The 21,315-nt window shown below is 46.1% G+C and overlaps 1 protein-coding gene across 12 annotated transcripts in view; it reads right to left on the reverse strand.

Annotated features, from left to right (window-relative positions):
- DNM3 (dynamin 3) overlaps window positions 1-21,315 on the reverse strand; it is a 374,186-nt gene that overhangs the window by 18,174 nt on the left and 334,697 nt on the right. For 8 of the 12 annotated variants that reach the window (XM_039881487.1, XM_039881489.1, XM_039881478.1 and 5 more), the window contains 3 exons: window positions 14,684-14,848; window positions 6,766-6,992; window positions 5,958-6,194 (listed from right to left, as the gene is read on the reverse strand). In XM_039881487.1, the coding sequence (XP_039737421.1) occupies window positions 5,958-6,194; window positions 6,766-6,992; window positions 14,684-14,848 (629 nt within the window). Of the gene's footprint in view, window positions 1-512; window positions 1,047-2,092; window positions 3,154-3,193; window positions 3,252-4,248; window positions 5,580-5,957; window positions 6,195-6,765; window positions 6,993-14,683; window positions 14,849-21,315 lie in introns of those variants that run through there. The other 4 variants (XM_039881488.1, XM_039881483.1, XM_039881485.1 and 1 more) reach the window with 4 other exon arrangements.

Here is a 21,315-nt window from a genome sequence, read left to right on the forward strand (position 1 = left end):
GGTTTTCCCTGAAAAGTCATTTTCTTACAGCGGGGGACACAAAAGAGGGCGGCACGAAGGAGGAGGCCTGGCTCGCTGTGTCCAGACCGTGCGTGTCCGCTCGCAGTGGGCAGGGCTTTTTCTCTCCTTCCCTTTGAGCTGCCATCAACTTGCACACAGGAGCATTCAGCAGATTCCAACTGGTGACAGCTCGCCGCTGACTGGCTACAGGAAGAATCGGAATCGTTCGCTGTGCATTTTTCACTGGCCAGTGGTTCTTTTGCGAGCCTCCCGTCCCAGCTGTCTGCCTCTATGGATTGGGTGAAAGCTGGGGCGGAGCTGGGCACCCTGAAACTCAGAAAGGCTTCGTCTGCAATGGTTGAAGCTTAGCAATTTAGAGCCCCAAAGAGAACACTGACAGAGCGATTTGCTAGTATCTGCCGCGGGGCGCGGGAGCAGTTGTCTGGTTAACTTAGCGCCGGTCCCCACTGGGCTTCCGGCGGCGTACGGTTAGAGTGCCTGCCGCCTGCTGCCTGTCTGCGCTCGTGTGGCTTGTCCTTCGTCTCCCGAGGACCCTTTCTTATGTCCCTTTTTCTCTTACTGTCCTGTAACCTCGGATGTCTGGAAAAGTGGGATGAGGGGCACGCCGAAAACAGAAAGGCGAGCTGGAGCCGCAAAGCTCCCCAATTCTGGTCTTCGGGACGCCCCCACTTCTGCTCCTGGGCCTCTGCGCCTCGTCCACGCAGACCGCCCACATTCTGGACCGTGGCGGGATGCAGATGTGTAAAGCAGACTCTAGTTTGCTAGGCCCAAGAAGGAAACCACCAGACTCGTTTTACTGTCACTTAAACCAGATCGGAAGGATGAAAAACTTTGACGTTAACCAATGATTCGCCTCCACGGAATATCATGTTACGACCAAAATCATCGTGGAATTTGAACGATTTTGATGGGATAGTTCACTGAGGGGCTTTGATTAACTTGGACATTTTCTCTTGTGAACAGCTTGTGGCCAAATTTCTATTTTCACCAAAATACATTAAGCACCATGACAAGCCATGTTAGACCTGCAACGAATTATTAATTACATTTGGGATTTCAGTAACAAATTTTGTAACACAGCCTCTTGAGATGCCTTAAATATTAGGAATCGGAGTTGTTTCTACTCTTGGCAATCACACCTTTTAAAAATCTTTGACTTAAATCCAGTTGCTAAAAATAAAACCTGTTCCCTGAAAAATCAGAATACCTAACCGCGAATTTATTTCTTTGTTCCTGAGACGGGAAGGATGGTGAGGCAAACAGAAAGCTCGGGGCGGAAACCAAAAATCACAAGATGAATTCACTGCTTGTCCCAATGGCTCTTAGCGGCTGAAAGGGGCCACACTCGCAGAGGGCTGTGGAGGAGGGAGCAAGTCAGGATGTCCCCATACATGCTACATGCCTGCGGGGGACTCGGACACAGGCTAGTCACACGAGTCACTCAACTGTCCGTGGACCCTGAGCCCCCGACTTCAAGGTTCGGCAGCTTCATCCTTCATGACCCCGAACCTCCATGTTAGGGACGCAGAGACACGCGCATGAGAACTGTGGGTTTGTTCTTACTCAGACTTTGGGGGGTGGGCTGGAAAAAACAAAGCAGAACAAGGTAGACCTTACCCCTAACTGAAAGGGATTTTGTGTCAACTGTCAACTGACTCAACGTATAGAGTATGTAAAGGAGATACAGCCCCGCAGGGCATCAAGGTCAAACGTTCGTTCGCCAGAATAAACGAGCTTGTAAAGAGGAACTAGCAGCTTCTACCTGCGAAGGCGGCTGCTGACAGAGGGATTCGTCTCTCTTTTGCCTGGTTGCTTAGTAATAAGTTACTGAGAACCTGGGGCTGTGATGACATTCAAGGTGTGCCTCCGGGGAACGGCCTGAGTCACAGCTCAGGCCTGGGACCCCCTGGACGCTGCCCCAGGGCCATCCCCGCAGGCCTGCAATGCCAGGGATTTTCAGTGGGGCGTCTCTCCGCTTCCAAGTTGTGCTTCTGTCGTGTGGATGAGCTGGAGTAAAAGCCAAACCCTTTCTCCTACGATTCAGCTTTGCCATTTTCAAAAGACACCGCAGGACTTGGTGACAAACAGGTGGTTAAAAGAAAGTGCTTCTATTTTTTTTTTTTTCACATTTTTTAAAATAGGCAACCGAGGGGTGCGGTGAATGGGGCTGGCTTTTGCTAGGAGGGAGCCCCGCCTTCCGCTCTCATCCCTTCTGACTGATGCAAAATAGCTTAGTCCAAGGAAAGGGGAGAAGACAGAACCGGCTGCTGCCAGGAAAAACACACTCTGATTCAGTACATTTGCTCTGTTAACGTCCAAGGCTGTGATTCCCAATTAACTAATTTTAAGAAGTTGTAACTGAAAATAGCCACGTCAGGCCTGAAGTTAGTGTTTGACGAAGATTAGGATCATCGAGCGAGAGAACAGGGCCCCTAACGGGCGGCGGCGTCTGTGTAAAATCACCTTGCTAATAGGGGACACCTCCGGCCGGGCTTACAAGCGGGGTTTAGCCCCTTCGGAGAAGCTGCGTGGGGTGAGAGGGGAGGGGGCCCCCTAAACGTTCTGGCAACAGCAAACGCTCCACAAATCGGATCTGTGTGCACTCAGGTTACTAATGACAGAAGCATCCACACTGGTGAGTCTCTCTGGGGCAGAGACGCGCCCCGCGCTCAGGTGGAAGTCGTTAGAACAGGCGTGTCCTCTGCAGTTTCCCGCTCCCTCCCGGAAAGGCCTGCGCGGCTGAGGAGAGCGGGCCAAGAACGGCTCCGCCAGCCTCTCCCCTTCCTCTTCCTTCACTTCGAAACGGAAAGATAGAATAATCGTAATTCTCTTAGAAAAGCAGGATGCTCGCGGTGTCTGCACCATCGCAAGTGCTTCCGTCACCTTAGGAGAGGGTTAAAATAAAAGCATAGAGGCTCCTAAAGATCGAGGTCGTGACTCGCTAACGAAGTCGCGAATTATCCAGAAGGAAACTACGCTGAGGCCCGTGCTGAACGGCAGAGCCTATTGTCTCCGAAAGTTCGGGGAGGGCCCTGTGGCATGAAGGCCCCACGGGGCAGCGGGACACCAGCCGCTCATGCTGTCTTGTCACCTGGTGAGTTTCTGGTTTCAGATAAAAGAGGAGAAAGGGCCCTTAAGAAAGAAAAGAACCGGAAAAAAAAAAAAATCAAACTTCCTTCTTGGAAAGCTAAGGGCTATTTTCCCGGAGATGATGCATAATGGCATTTCCACTTTTTGAAGTTTTAAGTAGAGAAAATGGAGAGAAAATCATGGAGAGAGAAGAGAATATATACAGAAAGTGAACAAGGTGAAATTTCAACAGCAGCTTCCCTCGACTTCCTTCTTTCTTTACTTTTTCTCTTAATTTCTCTTTCTTTCTCTTCCTTCCTTTCTCTCTCTCTCTCTCTCTCTCTTTTTTCTCTGAAATCTTAACTGCATTTCTGGCTTGCATTCGGTAGGATTCTTGCTCTGGCTTTTATTAGAAACAGACTTTATGTGGTCAGAATCCTCCATCCAGAGCTAAACTCTAATAGGCGTGGGGTCCTCACAGTCTTTCCTGCTCTCTCAGCTCCCCCCCGCCCCCAGGGATTTCCCTCCCAACGCTGAACTGGCCCGAAACTTGAAGGTTCAGCACAAAACAACCAACTTTTCTCTCTCACTCTGAACTCTCATTTCTGTTTTACATTTGACACTCTTTGCAAGGCCAGATCAAGTTAAGTCTGGCTCTAACTTGAGAATATTCTAGAAATTGTGAATAACGCACTGTCGTCCTACAAGTCCCCCACCGCGGATGCATTAACCGTGGCGCGGGCTACCGATTTCTGATTCCTGCTGCTCCCTTCGCCGTGCGAGCCGGGGACCGGCCAGGTGACCCCAGCCCGCTCCATGCACCGGGTTGGCCCTCGGCAGCATCCCCGGGGCCCCGCGGGCCGGCCTGTGAGCCCAGGAGCTGAAGCAGCCAAGCGAGCAGGCAAAGACATGCACGTTCACTCGAGGACAGGCACGGCCGGGTGGCCCTGGCTCCTTCTTGTAGCCAAACAGACAAAACCGCCAACTTCCAGGCTCCTGGACGGGACCCCCACCTCCTGCCCCCAGCCCCCGGCCCCCGTGGCCGCCATACCCTCCTGGCACAATGACAGACACGTCCTGGTCAGCTCCAGGTGGCCTACAGCACTGGGTTAATCTTGCCTGCGGCAACGCTCAGCACTGACGTTTGCGCTTTATTTATTTTTACACGGAAGGGACAGGCAGCTTCTCTAGTAGCAGAGGGGGCTCACCCTGGCATGACAGAGTCTAGAGACATTTTTCGTGGTCACAATCGGGAGAGTGCAAGTGACGTCAGGTGGGAAGAGTCCAGGATGGTGCTAAACACCCCAAGATGCACAGGACAGCGCCAACAACAAAGGCGTCTGTGGCGTCCAGGCCGAGAACCCCTGGCATGGCTGGGGGGACGGGGCCCCTCAGCCAGACGGCTTGGGAGCCCGGCAGGTCCAGGGCCTGTGCCTCGTCTGCAGAAGGGACAATGACCTACCTCGCTGCACTGTGGCGAGCACGAAACTGAAATGTGCCTGCACTGCTCGTTCGAGGGTGCGCCTCACATTCACTAAACGTCAGCTGCCGCTGCTCCCGTTATTACCAGAAACTTAGCTCAGGCCCAAATCCATCAGCGGCCCGATCCACTGAGCTTAGAGAAGAAATACGTGTTTGAGAGCACATATGTCCTCTTTGATTAGGACCAAAGTGGTGATAATGGTGATAACCACAGCGCTTTTCGGTTTATCATTCTTTCAAATACCTCGCCTCGTACGACTTGGGCAGCGACTCTGTTGAATGTGTCCCAGTGTCACAGGTGAGGCTCTCCCGGCTCAGGGTTAAATGAGTGGCCCACGTCTGGGGCAAGCCAGCGCTTGGGTCCACGTGCCCTGCCGTCCCTGCTCCGTCACCCTTGTCTGCTAGTCTAAGAGGCCCCTTCTCTTCCTCACCCCCAGAACCCTGAAGAACAAAATAGATGCAAGCACCGTAGTCAGGGCGGAGTGACTCAGGCTTCATGGGTGGGCGGAAGTCACTTCCGCTTTTATGCTACGTGCATAGCAAAGTTGTCTTTCATGGAGCAGACCAATATTTAAATGAGTTGAATTGAATTTTTAATAATTAACTTTCTATATGGGCTATTTCCTTCTATTTGCAAAATCTCTAATTATACACATTGTATATATTTTGATCGTAAATGTATGAAGGTGAGAATCTAGCTTTGACTATATCGAGTTCCTTTTATTTATCAGTTATTTTGTTTCACAATTAAGTCCCCAAATCTGCTTACAAATGCCGAAATGTATTATTCAATGTACAGTGCTCTATCTCACATGTGGTTGACTGCCCATGGCAATCGTGATGTCTGTGTTAAAATTTCCATGCATTTTTTTTTTAAAAGACAATCGTAGATGAATCAGCCAGATTTTTACTCGGCCTACATTAAAGTTAATAACACTGGGTTTCAGGGTCATAGTTCAGAGGGCAGATGGATGCTATTCCTTGAAGTCAGTGGTTTTTGGGAATTCCTGTGGTGACAGAGAAGGCGAGGCTAAGGCGGCACGCTCATGACTTGTGGAGCACACAGCTCACAGCGACCCAGCCACGGCTCCTTCATGTCAAAGCTGCCCCGTCAGATCCTACGAACAGCTGCCAAAATGTCATTCACTTGGACTCAGTTTCCTTTGGTCCCATTTAGTTTGCGCCAGGTGATGACGGAGACGTTTAGACCGCGTATGGGTTTTAAGCGCGGAGGTTACCCCAGGACTCCCCTCTGGGTGAAAATTGCAAAGGTAAATGATGACGTCTTTGCAATTTTCTTTTTCAAGTATGTTTTGTCTGTCGTGCTATGAGAAGGGAACCGCAGAGCACCCCACGTACCAGCTTCCTCCGTGCGGAACACTCACCTGGGGACACTGGGAGGGGCCCGCGTGGGCCGGGAGGGGACTTGCGGAGGGGCTCCAAATGCGTCGCTGCTGTTGGGGAAAGGAGGCAGCGGGCCTGGCCGGAACGGAACCGGAGGGGCCCCCGAGTGGGGTCCCGGGGAGGGGATGGCGGGCGCGGGCCCTCGGCCGGACGCGGGCCGCGCCAGGGGGGCGCTCAGCGTGGGCCTCCTCTGCGTGGTGGGGCTCGGAGGCGGTGACCTGAGGGAAGAGACAGACAGCGGTCTGCCCAAAGCCCGCTCTCAGAGCGTCGTACAGCTTCCTGACTGCTTTTAAAAAGGTATTATTTTTTTTTACTGAGAAACTCAGATATGGGTTAAGAACGTTAAAAGGGATGACAGGACAGATGGTGAGACGCTTCTGTCCCCACACCTTAACGCTGTGGAGACAGTTTCCCGTGTGTCCTTTACACTACAGTCTGAGACGGTTTCTCTGTACGCACGAATTCGTTTTCGTACATAATCGGGCACCATGTTCTACAAGTTAACTTTCTGTTTTAAAGATTCACATGAACTTGACCGTCTTTTCATTTCAGTCCCTATGCAACCGGCCTGTTCTTTTTGACGGCCGTGTAGCATTCCACAGCAAGGATGTGTCGTGCTTGTTTTTGAAGGGAGTTGGGATCCCCTGACCCCCATCTCTCACTCCTGGACCTAAATATCTTTTTTCCTCTGCTTTCGTTAGGTTCATATTTCTTTTTTAGGGGAGCATGCCCAGAGAGTGATGCGGGACCCGCCTGGCAGGCCTCGGGAGACGCGGGCCGTCTTCCTACCTGCGGGAGTGCTGGAGCCAGGAGTCATCCACGGGGGGCGGCGCGGGGGTGAACGTGGTGGCAGTGTTGATATCACCGATGATCGTGAGGGCTTCTTTAAGGGCTTGGTACATCCGAAGCATCTCATCCCGACGCTGAGCCTGCTCGGCAGATTCCTCCATCAGAGTGTTCTGGTCCTCCGAAGAATATAACTGCGCCAGGAGCTCCGAGTTTATGAAATCTTTAACCTGCCAGGTCACCACAGAAAAGGAAAACGGGAATGAACGAGCGAGTGACGGAACGGTAGAGACTGGTGCAGAGCCTGGGGACGCGGTCCACGGAAGCCCACTCTGGGAAAGGGGCCACGTCGTGCATCCGTTCGCGCTTATCTTCCTCACTCTCTCCCCGTCCGCAGAACCGTGCCGGTAAGCTTCCCCCTTTCGTATGCTGTTGCCACTAAAGGAAGACACAGGTTGGTTGAAAGGAGGGCCGAAGCCTGCTGTCAAGCATTTCCACAGCCTTGTCTGAGGCTGCTCGGCCCATGGATGGCGGACGCCCCAGGAGGCAGGCAGTGGTGTTTTCAACCAGAAACAATGATGTAAAGAAACCCAGGTAATAACACAAGTTACCCATTCCTTGGTATTCCCAGTTCTTCACTGAGCTTTTACCAAAATCTCAGGAGTACTATAAATATCTCAGATTTCGTTTCAAAAGTGGAATTAGCAATAATGAGAGAGTATTTATTAGAACCCCATATAATTGTACAAGTTGATTTATAAAAAAAGTGATACATTCTCTGCTTTCTAGAAGTTTACAGAAGAACCTGCTACGTAACAGTGATGAGCACTGGCATGGGGTCCATGGTTAATAGCTACATGAAAACAAACTTAAGTATGAATAGTACACACGAGGCGCAGCACCGAGGGAGAGAGAACCAACCACCACATTCCAGCAAATCTAAGACACCGCTGATCTAATACTCGCCACTATTTTATGTGCCACTGAGAAAGAAACCACCACCACCTGAATTATGACAGAATGTCAAGACGCCATTGCATGTAACACGCTTCTTCGCGTCAGAAATATTAAATGTGAAAAAAGTGGATGTGAGAACCAATGAAATATGGTGCATCCCAAGTGCCTTCAAAAGTTATCTAACTTAATTCTCACCACATACTTATGAAACGTGTATTATTATCCCAGTTTTACAGATGAAGAAACTGAAGTTCAGAAAGTTTAAGTAACGTGCCCAGTCACACAGGATTAAGTTGAACTGGAAATCTTCTGATTTGAAGTCTAGTGCTCTTCCCATTACCCTCTGACTCCCTTTGATTGGGTGCTTAAAGGAGACAATTTACGTTTAAGCGTCATTATTTTAGAGCACAACAAGTATACTAATTAACATAAGCCTAGGAAAATAAACTGACTTGGATTTTTCAGTTTCTCTGTTAAATGAAAAAGCTAACACTTATCCAGAGACACTGGATCTTTCTCTAAGAAAGGCCAAAAGCCAGTATATTTAATTGCTACAAATTCAGGTGGGCAATAGGACACCTGTCAGATGATCAAAGTTTCCAGTTGTAGTTAAATTTATAACTCAGGGATGTCAAGAGTCTAAAACACAGAGCTTCATAATTTTTTAAAGGTATCTGACCGTGCAAATAACTCTGCTCATCAGAAAATTACCTAAATCACAGCTTTGCTGCGAATTAAATATTCTCTGCATGTATTTTGTAAGCCAAGAGTGATTCGAGTGCAGAAGTAGTCTCATACACAAGAGGTGTTCGGACAACTGCCTGGTAGAATAGGTTTATGGGTGACGGTTGTGGAAGGTAAATTTGGCCAGGTAACCGGGGGCCAGGTGCGATGGCCTTAAATGCCAAGGAAGTGTCTGATCTTTATCCGCTTGGCAACGGGGAGCCTTGGAAGGCTTTTAAGCAAGTAAAGGAAACAATAAAAGACAGTTTTAGGAAAATTAATCTGGCTGTGAAAAGACTTTGCAAATGGAGATAAAGAAATCTGTTAGAAGCTACTGCAGGTCATTTATGAGATGATAAGGGCTTCATTTAGCAAGGTTACAATTTAGCAAGGGCTTAATTTAGCAAGCTGGAATAAAAGATGAGCACATTTAAATGACAGTATAAACGGAGACCAACTGGCCTTGGTGCTGTATGTATGTGAAGGACAAGGGAGAAAGGAACAGAGGCCTCCGGCATTGGGTTTGGGTGAGTGGGAGAGCAGATAATCACAAGTCAAGAAGGAAAAGTCAGAGTTAGAGGGAAGACAGGAAACTGGGCTTAAAGAATCTTTCATTCCCCTCCTGGAAGACTTACTCACTTCTAAACACACTTGTGGAGACTCACGGGGCGGACAAGTGCACAAATCCCCCATGTGGGTGTGTGCATGCACTTGGAAGGATGACGCAACTCCGAATTCAAAACCAGACAATTTTCCTGGCAATGGCCATCAGTTGGGTTAAACTCTTTTGAAGCTCTCCATCTTACTGGAGTATCACTTAGAATCTATTAAATGCAATTTAAAAGAAGATCCTTCCAAGAATAGATTTAAAGCAGATCTGAATTAAGAAGCAACTGTCAAACAAACCACGAAATAAAATAATAAGGGCCAGTTTCAGCATTCTGATCAAAGATCTGCCTTGAATCAATTCTTCCACATCAAAATATGACACACTGAGACTTGCCGACTGTCCAAAAGATTCAGCAATGTGCTGAAATCATATAAGTATTATTAGCATGAGAGAAAATGGGAACGCGGCACGGCGGTGACGGGCATCTGCTCTGGCATTGGACATTCTGAAGCTGAGTCCCAGCTCTAACTCTTACTGTTCTTGGGCAAACAGCTCACCCTCCTTGAGTCTCAGGTTCCTTAACAACGATAATGGTAGGAGCTGCCTTGAGAGCTGTTGCGAGGATTAAGTAAAGAATAAGTGTAAACTGCACATGATGACACTTAGTGCTCCGTGGATAGAAGCTATCCTTTGTATAGGAGAGAGGGCTAAACCGGCATTGGGGATGTAGAGGCAGAAGAACACCTGGAAAGCTATCACGATAGTGCAGGCATCACGTGACATAGTTTGATACGGAGCAGAGGTTGACATTTTATTTTGCACGTAAGCAAAATTTTGGAAAGACTCTTCTCCTCCCGCTATCCTGGCGAAGCTATGACTGGACTGAAGGGGGATGGGGGACTTTGAGGAGTTTCCAGACACTTCGGGGACTTTCTGAGCAGTCTGTATGTCAATGGGACAAATATTTAAGTCACGGATTCACCACGACAACTAGAGGCCAAGGAGATCCCTTTTAGGTAATGGCATTTAGAAAACACCTCATGGAACAGAACCTGAATGAATTGTACCTGAATGCAAGATTTGAAATAATATCTATGCTTTTAATAATAACACCTTATAACCTATACACCTTTGTACGGTTTGCAAAAAAATTCTCACACACGAAAGCTCACAGCAGTTCAAACTCTACGGGCTGGATAAACAGGCCTCACTGCACCATGGCGCTCGACTCAGTGTGAAGGAATGTGAAACCGTTAAACACGTTGCACGTTTCCTCTCTCACACTTTAACCCTTCTCCAGCCACCTGCCGTAGTGTTTGCTCTTCACCCTTTGTCCTCGTCACTACGCCCAATGTAAAGCCTTCACAAACAGAAACTTCTAGAGTTTTCGTACAATTCAGTTACTAAGGAGACCATTTCCTTAAACCTCTGTTTCTGGATAAAACAGTGATAGCTCTCGTGCACAGGGGCACGTATCTAAAGACTTAATCCGGAAGTTTGAATTTGCGCAGTTTTGGAGAGGGGCTCGGTTAGAACGTTGCGATTCTTCGCCATCTCACGGTTCTCTCATTTCTCCTCGAGCCTCCTCTGCGTCTCCCAGAGAGTCACGAAGCTTTCCTTCTTGAAAAAGTCACATCCTCTGACTGACAAATGTAACATTGAGCAAAAGCAGCAGGACGCGCGAAAGCACATACTGTTTGATTCCAAAGCTCAAAAATAGGCAGGACGAATCTGTGGTCGAAGGTATCAGGGGTGTCGCCCCTTGGGGAAGTGATGGGACGGGGAGTCTGCATGGGAAGCTTCTGGGCCCTGGTTGTGATGTTTCTGGAGCAAAAAGCTGAATTCCCGACCCGTGGAAGCAAATCAGTGCTCTGACATTTAAGATGTACTCTCCTCTCACGTAATGGACATTTAAAATAACACTCTACTCCACGCACAGTAGGTTTTGAAACTAGGGCACGTGTTACTAGTTTTCCACTGAAGTACCAGTGGCCCAGGACAGAGGCTGTGGGTCTGCCCCCCGGGGCCCAGGAGAGAGGGTGTGTCTGCCCCCAGGGGTCCTGGACGCAGGCTGCAGCACACATCCAGGTGTGACGGGCCTCTAAGCTCTAAGTTTCACATTCTCTTTCGTATTATCTGACCTGGTTTGAATACTTAAACGAACTCTCGGTAAATCTCTGAGTCACGAGGGCCCTCTGGGAAGACACCCCATGAATGTGCCATGGGGATAGGCGCCCCCGGGTTCGAAGAGGTTGACTCATCGCTTTCCCAGCCTCGCCACACGCATTATCTTATGCTGAAGTGGACAGGACACTGACTGAATGAGAAGACCTGGGTTTCCATCTTGACTCTGCCCTCCCCAGCTGTGTGATCTCGAGTGAGCCGCTAAACCTCCCCGAGCCTCCGTTTCTTCATACGTAATCTGGGCAAAATAGTGGGTACCCAATGGGTGGGGGTTCTGTGGGCTCACACGCAGAATTACTTGCCACTCGGCCACTCACACCTTTAAAATAAAACTGGATCCACTTTCTCGATTCTCCGATGGAGAACGTCTTTCTGGTGGCACAGCTACAGAGAAGAAGCCATGAAAACGTGCCTGCCATGGGCTGTCACGAGTGCGTTAGCTTTAAAGTCCTGAACAAAACTCTGCTGCTTTGACTCCAGCCTTTGAGAACGACTGCCTGTCATAAACTTGCTATTTCTTTGTGTCGCTGTTACCTGGTATGTTTAAGCAACGGAACAGCTGCTGCATTTCAATAGACAAAGGCTTACAGTATGTCTGAGGCGAGGCATTTATGGCTGGCTTTAAACTCCTTAAACAATTCCATATGGAGACTTGAGTGGCAGAACACTTAATGTAAACTTTCAAAGGAAACTGCCCACCACACTCGGAACCTTATGAAAGTTGGCTGAAACGTGCTCTTTTTTTAGAAGGCGAAGGAGCCATTCTCGTCCCAGAGAAGAAAGGCCACAGCACTGCCCCAGGGAGAGTCCACTGAGAGAGGGCCCCAGTTACGTGCTGGTTGGTTCTGGGGGAACAACGAGCTTTTCGCCCAAAGCCATTTAGAGAAGCGGCAGGGCCAAGAGGACGGAATACAGAAGGAGGAGTCAAAGTGTTTGTTTTCTGGTTGTGATCCGATGATTCTCTCACCTGAAGCTCTCTTCACTTCAAATCAAAGATCAATGTATACGCGGTGTCACGTGCTGGATGCTCACCACACTTCTGGTCCCTTACGCTCAACGAGGCGCCTCTGGAGTGAGCACAGAGGGCTCGGACGTTCTGGGCGAGAGGGTGCCACGAGAGTGTGAGGCCATTTAGAAAAAAGACTTCTATTTTTACATACATCTAATTTTAAAAAGATATAACTATATAGTTATATATATATATATATATATATACATATATATATGTATATATATATATATATATAGTAAAAAAGCAGATCAAATAATATTCAAAGAAAAGAGGTCATCCTAGATATTTAAAACTATTTTCTGGTAGAGACAAAAAGTTGAATTTCAAACGAAGATAACCGTCATTTCCTAAGGATCCGGCATTCGATGATGAGTTTTGCTTTTTCCATATTCCTATCGGTCTCTGCTTCCAGGTTTGACCTTGAAGTTTTATTTGAAGTCTTCAATGAGGTCCGCTTTCTCATGGTTCTTCTGTGAGGTCCGTGTCAGGACAACCGGCAGAGCCGCTCCTCCATGGCTAAGCCGCCTTAGGGAGGGGGGCTTAGCCATTCATGAAAGCAGCCAGCACACCAGTGAGGAGGGAGGGCAATGAGCCTGTGTACGTGTGTGTGCGTGTGCGTGTGCGCGTGCATGTGTGTGCGTGTGTGTGTGTGTTTCTCAAGACGGTGAAAGTGGGATAGGTTTGCAATAGGGTCTTTTTCTTCTTTTTAACTAATTCGTGTCAAGCGACTCCTCGCAGCTACAGACAGGAAGTGCCATTTCCTGTGCTGATGGTTTAATGCACTGCAGAGCAAAGCCGCGTTTGAACTGATGGCAGCGCTAATGACTCCCAGTAAAACAGTGAAAAGATAAATGATACTTAATCAGGAAAATGTTTAAATAAGCAAGGGCCTGGCTACGCCACGGCCAAACAACCTGAACTCATTTAAGTCAAGTGAAGAGGGTAATTTTAAAAATACACAGACTGTTTGTTTAGTACTTTATATTTTTCAAAATGGCATATAGTCACATTCATTATGTTCTCCGACAATTCTGTGAGGCAGCTCAGGGTTCGTAATCTGGTTTCAGAAGTGACTTCGACTCAGAGGAACCAAATGATTCGTTTCAGGTCACACAGCAGGCCATTGACCAAACTTAAGAATACAGTTCAGGTTCCAAATTCCCAATATATTGCTTACCTGCTGCTGATACTTCAAAGCATCCTACTAAACTTGTTTGAACACTCGAAATGTGTATCAAGATAGAGTTGGTTAAAAACAAGATTGTTCGCATGAGTGCCTGGGCTTCTTAAATTCATACACAATGCATAGATCATGCATAACAAATGGGTTTCCATATTTAGAAATAGGATTTTGGAAAAGAATCTTGAAATATGGATAAGGCTCTTGTAGGTCTTCAATAGGCAGCCATATTAGTCTCTTACAATTGTATTCTTCTTAGGACTTCCGTATATATGCTATCTTCTGGAATAAGCCCCCCAGCCAAGTACTTTTTATTACTGATATTTCACAAATGCAAAGAAGGTTAGAATCCAGGTTGCTCTCAAATTCTGATGTGGGGTTCTTTTCGGTACTTTGCCATTAAATTTGTTACAAACAAATGCTCAGAATACATTATTGGTTTACGTAAAAACATGTCCTCGGAAGATAAGTAGGGATAAAAATAGTGTCTCCCTTTTCAAGAGTAAGAAGAGCCGCTATAAAACACCCCATCGCAGCCTATCTTATGTGAAAGGTAGTTTCTCAAATAACTTGAGATCTCACTTGTACTTTAACAAAGCTGCTACCGAAAGAACCAAACCATTTCAATGTCGTATCCTGACTAGCACAAAGTTAACCATGAAAAGAGAGAGACTCTATACGCTATAGATCGACTGACGGCTATCCCGCAGGACACTTTGAGATCTGCGTCATCCTCACCTTAAAAAAGGAAGGTTGGACTGACTTTGCATCCGAGGGGAGAGGACGCGAAGCCCTTTTTGGCATTCCATAATTTTTAGAAGGTGAAAATGATCACATGAACATATTGTATGTGTGTATTTTTGTGTGTGTGTGTGTGTATTTTAGGTGTGCGTATGCGTAGAAAAAAATAACTATCTTGTGCCTTTAATCTCAAAGTCTAGGAGGCAGGGCATCTGGTTTTATTACCGCCTTTGCAACTAATTTATACCTTGACTGCAGCTATGCTGTGCTCTACCGTAAGCAGACTCGCCCCGCCGGAAGAGAGGGCTGACGGGGAACCCACAGCGCTGCAGCTAGAAGTTTCATGTTTTCTTTCCTAAGTTCTCTTGCACTGGTCGGTCAGCTCCCACTTACAATGGAAAATGATGGACCTGGGTAACAGGAACTTCCGCCACGCAGACAATACCCCAAGGAAACTAAGGAGAATGTGAGCAGTCTTCACACTCGGAATGAGACGCGGTTTATGATCACTTACGTTATTGATCATCAGGTGCATTATCGTTTTGGGAATTAGGTCTCGGATACATTTGTTGATGATCGACATGTAAGAGTCTACGAGGTTGCGGATGGTCTCCACCTGCCTCTCCAGCTGGGGGTCCATGGAAAAGTTTTCTGCTTGGTCATTCTCATCGTTTTCAGTCTAACAGAAAGGAAAGAAAACACGGATGATTTCACATTCGTTCAGGAAAAAAACACCACCAGACATAGTCAGATGATAGGCTTCTGTTTACTGTGTTTGGAGTTACACTACCGGATGGTAGCACCTTATCTCACATCCATTAATTCAGAAAAGAGATCGGAGCCACACAGTTATTATCCTGCTCGCAGCCTGCCACCATGTCGGAAAAGCAAGTGTTCTAATTCTGAATGAATGTCGAGATGAATAACCCGATAAACAGTGCACCTAACGACGTCTCTCTAGAGAACAATCTGATCTTAAGCCATGTGCAAGCCAGCCAGAGAACTGAATCCAAACATATGTGCAGATGTAGACCTCTGGGAAGGGTCTCCGGGGACACTGCGGCTTAAGAATGACCTTGGCGTTGCTCTGGAACTCCCAAGTCCGCTCCGAAATGGATCAGCATTTGGATCAGCCCAGGTTTAAAACGAAATCTCCTCGGCCTGGCCTGGAGCCAGAAGAAGAGACGTAGAGGATAATTCATCTTCCCATGCACTTGCTGGAATCTGTTATGTCAATTCCTGCTTCTCTCATCGCCACCAAAGGCTGGCTCCATTGTGAAACACTGACAATTTTTAACTTCCAACTTGTTATTCTTTGAACAAAACAGAATACATCTATATGCAAAGAATTTATTCGTGCAACATGAGAGAAGCATCTGTTTTCTATACTGTGGGGCTTGAGTTAATTAATTTTGGCTTATCCACCAGAGGCTGGGCTGCAATGGCATCTTCATCATTAAAGGCTGACCTATTGGCTTGGCATTGAAATCAATTTACGACAAACGGTCTCTGTTTCAGTCAGGTCGAACCAGCTAAGCCCCTGAACATGATACAAACATTGTTAGTGGTCTGGCTACTTTCTAGCATTTGGAAAGATTTAATTACGAATGCAAAAAAAAAAAAAAAAAAAAGGTGGGGGAGGGGGATTTATTGCTTCCAATGTGGACATGAAATAGTTTTCTCTGGGAATGTACATACTTTGATCTGCCAGGCTTTCCATCATCCAATCTAGGAACAGCCCTGTGCTAAATAGCTTAAATGGATTTATAAATGACAAGCTTTTCCTCTGAATCCATATGCATATGTGAAGGCATATTGGAAGGCCACGAAATCGACAACAGCAAAGACAGAAACTGGTTCTATCATTTATACAGGCTTCTCTTGCTCAGAAATATCCAACACTTTAAAAAATATTAAAATAATATGTGCTCACTCTAAAACCCAACAGTCATTTTCCAATCCTGAGAGTATGACCTCATACTTCAGGTGACACTTCGTGGATATTTCTGAGGCATCTGACTGCGGCCACGGCAAGGTAGAGAACTGGAAGTTTCAACAATGACAGCTGTTTCCCTATACTGTTTCTTTTTAAATGGTCTATGGTCACTGAATGAATGAAATCACGTCTTATGTAGTTTCTTTATTTATTAATTTGTAATATAAGCACAATAGGATCTGAGGTAAATAGGTAAAAGCTAAGGCCATAAAGTGGTAAAGCAAGAGAGGAAAGGTCACCGTGGGTAAAAAGAACGCTCAAGTTCTCAAACCTCTTTACAGGGCAAAAAAACACCCACTGCGAATGTGACCCAGGCTGAGCCCAAATGGTACTAATCGGTGGTAACTGCCATGTCATTAGAGGGGATTGTATTCAAAAGTGAAAACTTTAGGTTCAAATTCAGGCTCTGTCACGTGGCCACACCTCAGTCACTTAATGTAACCGAGACTCAGCTCCCCTGCCTTTAAAATGGGAATACACGTCTCTGAAAAACTTTCTGAAGCTAAACGAGATCATGCATGTGACATGACCGAGGCGAGGGCCTCGTGGGCGCTCAGTAAATGTTAGTTTCCCTATTTCTTTTCTGAATATTCGTGGAATAAGAGTTAAAGAGCTGCTTGCCTCTCAACACACATTCTGAAAATTTAAGATGAAAAATTTGAGCATGAGACATTTTCAGTTCGAGAGCTCTAATGATGGCAAACTGTGTATTTTTTACACCACGCTTCCTGAGAACTCGTCCTGGGACGCCCTCCTCCCACCGGTGAGGACTTTTCATCTTCCCAAGCCCTGCTCCGCCACCCCCTCTTCTGGACAAGCTCCCAAGGCCCTCGGAATCCCGCCACTCCCCACTCGGTACTTCATCCGTGTCCTGTACTCACTTTAATTATTTAATATCCAGCCTAGTTTTATGTCTCTCCCCCTCTTAGCCTCTGGGGTCTTGTTCATCTCCCCTTCTCAGCACCTAGCACGGAGCTGGACACCTTGGAGAAGGCGGGGTTAATACCACGAAGACGGTTACTGAAATCACGGACGCCTCCCCAGGGCGTTTCAGGGTCTCCCAGAGCTTCTCATTGTTAGAGAGACTGGGAACCAGAGGATCCCTAAGTCGATGAGTTAGGGTCCCCTACTACTCCATAATAGTAAGGATGACAATACGATGATGAAATTATGCGTATAAATGGGAACAGATGACCTAGAGCTTTGGGCGGAAAACATCTTTTATATAAAGCAATATAAACCTCCATAATAGATACGACACAATTTGGTTTGTCTCTCTGATCTGAGACATACTGGGATTTTGCTGTTGTATTTAACAGCAGGGGGTGATGGCATTTCGGCATCAACACACTACCTCTCCCACTGATTTCGTTCTAGGGACTGTGCTAAACACTCTACACAGAAGACCCACATCAAGCCTCCGGAGGTGGGTACCATTTTGTCAACCTGCAGAAGAGCATCTGAGGCTGTGAGAGCTGATAGACTCAACAGATGTAGGATGAATACGATGTCAAACCCGTTTCTGTTTTTCCTTAGGTAGAAACAAACCGAGAAATATTATGAAACAGTGAAACACCCACCATGTCAAGTCAGTTTCACAGATACAATAATAAATGTAAAATGGGTTTCTAGGACTAAGACGTCATCTAAGTACTGACATTTGTTAAAAATAAATAACTGAGCAAAAAGAGAAAAGCAGAATAAATAGCATTAACTAAAAGAACCTCTGGGAATATGAAACACCAGGAAAATTATATCATCATCCACATTTTCATATAATAAACTGACTTTCCTCATTTCGTACTATTCTTAACATTTAGTCTTGCTTTACTTTTTGCATATCAAAATATGCAAAAAAGACCCTCACTTTCACTTTTTGAAACAGACACAAGTAAGAAAGTGTCAGAGTGAATAGAGAACACCCGACAGCTTAATTCTCGACACAAAAAAGAAATGTGTTCCGGAACAAGCAGTGAAACGACTGGAAATTCTCTTTAGCTTCTGGAAATACTAGCAGACACATGGTCCCAGGCAAATCTTAACTGTTCTGATGATGCCGTGGACGCGACGGGGTGTCACAGAATTCGGAACGCAAATTCAATTTCTTTTCTGATTTTAGACGGAAAGGAGGAGTAACTGCTCCTCCTAATGTCTAAGGTGAATGGGGAAAAACATACTTAGATGGAATTTTTCTTTTGACTGAGTAACTGCAGAGAGCAAATGCTCCTTTTTCTCTCTCTAACCCCAGTTCTAACCAAATTCTCTCTAGTGCTCTTTTCTGTATATATACTGTGTATGACTATATGTTTTTTCTTTGTTTAAATTATAGGATTGCTTAGAATTCTTTGCAGTCTAAGCACTGAAGTGACAGCTGTTTATCATTATCCTCATCAAGGGAATGTAAAATAAAAACAGTAATTTGTCTCTGATCTTTGAGGCAAAAAAAGTCTAAAAACATTTAACCTTTTATGTGCAGGTTCATTGAATCTGTTTACAAAATGTGAATAATATTGTAAAAACCAGCTTTCTTCTGAAAAATACAATGGATGGGCCTTCCTATTGCCTTCTCTTTCTAATAGCTTTTGAAAAATCTAATGCAATTCAAACAATCAAAAAATAGGAACTTAGCACTCACTGTACGTGTGAAATTGTTTATAAAAATTAGCATCAGAACTTTCTTATGAAACTATTTGCACAGTATTCAAGAATCAAGCTGGTTTGCAAAACTGTAGTTTAAAAGCTTTCTCTTAAAGACTTAATACGTATGGAGGTGACAGAAATAAACAGTCGAATTAGAAATAGTTCCCCGCAAACCTTAAAGCATCCATTACAGAAGCTCTGGGCTTGACTGGGATATCTATTTTTCATGTGTTTTGTTTGGGTCTCTTTCCTTAAATCTCTTATTATGTCATAGGCTTCTTTGAGGATCACTGAAACCATCTAAATAAGGCTGGTGACGACGACTCTTTGAAAGTGGAGTGGTGGAAATCCAAAGGACCCCGGCACTGGCTTGTACATAAAGACGTGACAGAGCCCATGGCGGGGGGCTGCATCTCTTCCCACCAATGGGGAGCGCTGGCCAGTCACCTACAGAGCTACACGCTGATCGTTGCGGATAACCGATGCTCGCCCCCTCTGAAGCATTTTATTATTGTTATACTGTGCTCCACTACCTCAGACAAAGAGTAAAAAATATCATTGAACTTTCTCTTGGTGAATCAGGGTGTCATTATGAAAGTACCGTTACCGTGGTAATGCAGCATTGAATTTTCCAGCCCTGCATGACAGAGACTGTTTTCACTGAAATCGTCTCTCCACCCCCAGCCATTCACTTCTGATTTGCAGAGGCTAGAAAGGCAGGAAGCAAACTTGTAAAAAACTATGGGAGAAACAAGTTTCAGGAAGCCTTCGAGGGCAGCCTAGGCTGTAGTCTGGTGCTTTGTGACAGGTATTTCATTCATTAATACCAGAAGTATTTATTTAGTGTCTTGGGTGGACTGTGAGAGGTACAAAGGAAGACTGAAGGGCAGGCCTGGCTCGTGAGCTTATCCTCTGGCATGAAGGACACTGCACGCAGAGGGTCAGTTTCTGTGAGAGTGTTTTTGGACGAGATTAACATTTAACTTGGTGGACTCTGAGTAAAGGCGATTGCCCTCCATAACATGGGTGGACCTTATCCAATCAGTTGAAGACCCGAATAGAACAAAAAGACAAGTCTTCCCTAGCAAGAGAGAATTCTCCAGTAGACTGCTTTTGCACTTCCTCTGTGACATCGGCTCTCCTGGTTTTATAGCAGACGGCCTTCCTACTCAAACTGGAACATTGCCTCTCCTGGGTCTCCAGCCTGCGAGCCCACCCTGCGGATAGTGGACTTGCCAGCCTCAGTAATTATGTGTGCCAGCTCCTTATAAAAATCTCCCTTTCTCTTTCTCTCTCCCCACTTCCTCTCTCCCTCTCCCTCCACCGCCCCCATACCCTATCTTTTTATTCTCTGGAAAATCCTGCCTAATACAGTCTCATTATAGATTACAAGACAGTATGTGAGTCATTACTACAGTGCTTGGTGGAGTTTGTAGGTGCTGTGAGAATTCAGAGAAGCAGAAGATTGGGGAGGGCTGTGGTAGGGAGTTAGGCTGGTCCCAACCTAATGGTTCACTTTTACTTTGCAACATTCCCGAGGGAAAGAGAGATGAATCAAAAATTAACCTATCTTCATCCTCTCTATTGTATCGTCAGGTCTTGTAATCCTTCCTTGGTTGATAGACCCAAAATAAATTTGGGAAGCCTCCTCTCCTTACTCTCAGTCCCGGTGATTGGATGGGACTGCACTGAGCCATACCCACATGTGGCCTGACCTCTGTGATGACAGAGATGGCATGTGACCAAGCATGGCCAATCACAGCACGTATGTCAGAACTATTGGAAAGAGGCGCTTCCTTCCAGTTAGGGACGAGAACGTTTAGAGAAGCAGGCCCAAGGGCCAGCCTGCCTCCTCGAGCAGAGGGGTGGGACCTTCCTGCCAGTGAGGTGGACACGGAAGACATGGGGAGAGGCAGATATCCACAGTCTAAGTGCCGATCCGGCTCTGGCAGGTGGCTCTGCCCCCGGATTGTGCAGGTACGCCAACCAGGAAACTGTTTGTTCTTCTTTAAAAGTTGAGTCAGCTTGAATTTAATTTCTGTTACCTATATCCTAAAGAGTCCAAATGAATAAAACACGTAGATATTCATGCCGTTCTCTCAGCCTAAACTCTTTTTCTTCCAATGCACCTGTTCATCCCTCATGGTTTAGTGTGAATGTGACGCACCTTTAAATGCTGCAGCCAAAATCAATGCTCTCCTCTCCCTGCTGGGAACATTCGGTTTAGACATTGCCTTGATCTGAGTTAGGTATATAAACGTATATTTCAGTAACCAAAATGAAAGTTTCTTGAAGGCAGGGATCACAATAGCGGGTGGCAAATCCAAAGTTAATCTCAAAAGAAAAAAAAAAGGGGGGGGCATCTGACTAAAAAGATGGCCAGAAAAGTCTTAGGGGAGATCATAGATGTATTCTTAGCATATTACTTCATATACTAGTTAATGGACTATATATTTTTTTTCTTCCACAAAACTGGTAAACCAACTTCCACCACATGGGAACATTTCCAC

This window comes from Pteropus medius, unplaced genomic scaffold (assembly GCF_902729225.1).
Source record: "Pteropus medius unplaced genomic scaffold, Ma_sr-lr_union100, whole genome shotgun sequence".
Taxonomy (NCBI): domain Eukaryota; kingdom Metazoa; phylum Chordata; class Mammalia; order Chiroptera; family Pteropodidae; genus Pteropus; species Pteropus medius.